The 2,771-nt window shown below is 35.8% G+C and overlaps 1 protein-coding gene across 1 annotated transcript; it reads right to left on the minus strand.

The window, feature by feature from the left end:
* On the minus strand, positions 237–1,001 carry LOC107632885. Its single transcript, XM_016336524.1, has one exon. The coding sequence runs from the start codon at positions 999–1,001 to the stop codon at positions 237–239; it is 765 nt and encodes a 254-aa protein (XP_016192010.1).

The raw sequence follows: 2,771 nt of genomic DNA on the forward strand, positions 1-2,771 counted from the left end.
TGAATGTAAAGAATGAATGAATGAAAGAAGAAGGAGAATGAGATCTGTACATATTAGATTAGAGTAGATATTGATATATTGTTGTTATTATTAGTATTAGTAATTGAGTTTAATAAATTATTATGATTAATAATAAAAATTTAATAAATTATTTTATTTATGATCATTAATAATTAAATTTTAATTCAGTAAAATTTAGACAATAAATTAGTAATAACTAAAGTTAGATTAGGAAATTAGTATGCTGTGTTATGAGGAATAATACATGTATCAGAAGTTTCTCCCTCCACTATGGCAAATGCAATAGGTACGATGTTGTTATTACCATCTTGTGAGACTGCAACCAATAAACAACCCTTGTTTTTTCCATACAAATGAGTTTTGTCTATCTGCACCACTGGCTTGCAGTGTCTGAAGGCCCTTATACAAGGGTAATAACTCCAAAAGACTCTATGTAGTACACGTATATCAGGAACCAAATCATCCCCCTGGTAAGCAAGCATTGTTTCAAAGTAAACCACTGCTGATGGATCCTTGTGACACATGACCTCAAACCATATGGGCAAAGCTTCATACGATACTTCCCAACCTCCGAAAATTGATTCCACCGCCTGCTGCTTTGCTAACCAAGCCTTGCGATAACTGATGGTGTAGTTAAACTTTGACTGGACTTCAGCAATGACTGATTTCACCTTTATAGACGGGTTAACCTCTACCAACGGCTTAATTACTTCTGCAACTGTCTTGGAATCCAGCTTCGAATGGTCTTGAGAAATAGTAGACCTGGTACAAGTGTGACTTCCATTGTACCTCCTTATCTTCCAACAGTACTTCTTCTGCATTTTGGTAATCCTGATCAACCAGTCACAACCATTGTCATATTCTGTACATTTGGCATAGAATGTCATCGGTTCCGACTCATATACCCGATAGTCTACACCTCTCCGGATGGTATAATCTTTCATTGCCTTGATTACTGCCTCTCTTGAACTGAATTCCATCCCACTGCGAACTCACCATCCGCCACAACAGGAAGCGCTCCATACATCAAAAGTAATAAATCCTTTAATATGAACTCAGTAATAAATCATTTATTACAACTCAATTAATAAACACACTTTACTATGTAAGATCATAATAGTATTTTTTTTTCGCTATTCTATATACGTAAAGAACAACTAAATATAATTCATAACAAAGAACTATTAATTAATAAAAAAATCAAATGCTATGATCACAAATGACTATCCACATATCACATATATTACTCATCTGACTTATTAATCTGCTACTTCAGAGTTTCACATAGCTATCTAGCTTTACGCACCTGCATTCATATATTGCGAAAACTCCAGTGCGTGCATAGCCTCCAAATCCAATGACTGCATGAAAGAAGGCTCCTGAAACGGATGTGGGTTTGCTAGTGCATTTGCAACTTCCGCCACATCTGCATTCATGGTGCCGCCAGCTTCATCTTCATCTTCACCTAGACCAACGATCTCATAGTTACTTTCAAATTCATCCTCGCTTTCACTATTATAATCTTCCAATTCAATGTTACGGTCCGCTTCAGATTGTTCAAACTCAATATACAACTCGATGCACGACATTCGGTGGCAATTTTCCATATACATTGAAAATATTTCATGCATACTCGCTTCTTCCGTCACGTACTTGGTCTGAAATTGAACGAACCCACCAAACACGGACAAAAGGATACCTGTACAAAATACACGATACTCTCCTAGATCTTTGAGAATCCATCTTCTCACAAATCACACCTTTCAATTCCTCAAATGACAATGTGAACGGAATAACAACATCTAATGGATTTTCACACACAAATTGAACTCCCTCATATGTTTGCGATAAAATCTGCCCGTAACAATAAATCTTCAACACAACTCTATCATCCATAACAGTATACGTACTTGACTATTCTCAATCTCACTTAAATTTATTCTACAAGAATGAAGGAGAAGAATGAGAGAAGAGGAAGAACATCAGCTGAGACCGGCGATGAAGAAATGGGGCTTCTGTGATTTTTTTCCATTTTATGTATGCACTTACAGGCAAATCGGACGGACCGACCGCGTGCTATCATTTTGAATTTTTTGCGCATCACAAATCGCTGGGTCCGATTGGTGCACTCCCAGATTAAAAAAAATATTTGGCCACCAGAAATCGGTGGGTCCGATTACTGCACTCTTCGTTTTAAAAAATTGGACACCCAGAAATTGGTGGGTCCGATTTCATGCAAACTAAATTTCTCCCTTCACACAAATCGGTGGGTCCGATTTGTGTTCCTTCCTCTCTCTGCTTGAAATCGGTCGGACCGATTTCTTCCCCTCCCCCCCTCCCAGATTTCTAAAAGCAACGCCGTCATAACAGTATAATTCACCCCTAATGATCATAACCCAGCATAACTCACACCACTAAATCATATAAAAAAAATCAGCCTCATAGAGGAGGTATGAGATCATAAAGCCAGAAAAAAATATTTTTTTTTTCAAAAAAAATACTTACTTGTCGTCGTAGTATTTTTGCAGCTATACGCACCACCTAAAAAAGTCCAAGCTCTCATATTTCTTGATTATCCCGAAGATATCCGAGTTATACCTCATTTGAAGTGATTTGGTAACAATAAAACTAATTTTAAGAAATATGAACGATAAATAAACTTTTAAATAATTTAAAAATATGGTAAAAGTAAAAAATATTATGTTATTTTATAAATAACAAATAATTTTTATATTTAACAAATAATTTGT

Source organism: Arachis ipaensis, chromosome B03, assembly GCF_000816755.2.
Source record: "Arachis ipaensis cultivar K30076 chromosome B03, Araip1.1, whole genome shotgun sequence".
Classification (NCBI taxonomy): domain Eukaryota; kingdom Viridiplantae; phylum Streptophyta; class Magnoliopsida; order Fabales; family Fabaceae; genus Arachis; species Arachis ipaensis.

Coding starts and splice junctions, on each gene's coding strand:
- LOC107632885 (XM_016336524.1), bottom strand. CDS start 1,001: ATGGAATTCAGTTCAAGAGAGGCAGTAATCAAGGCAATGAAAGATTAT.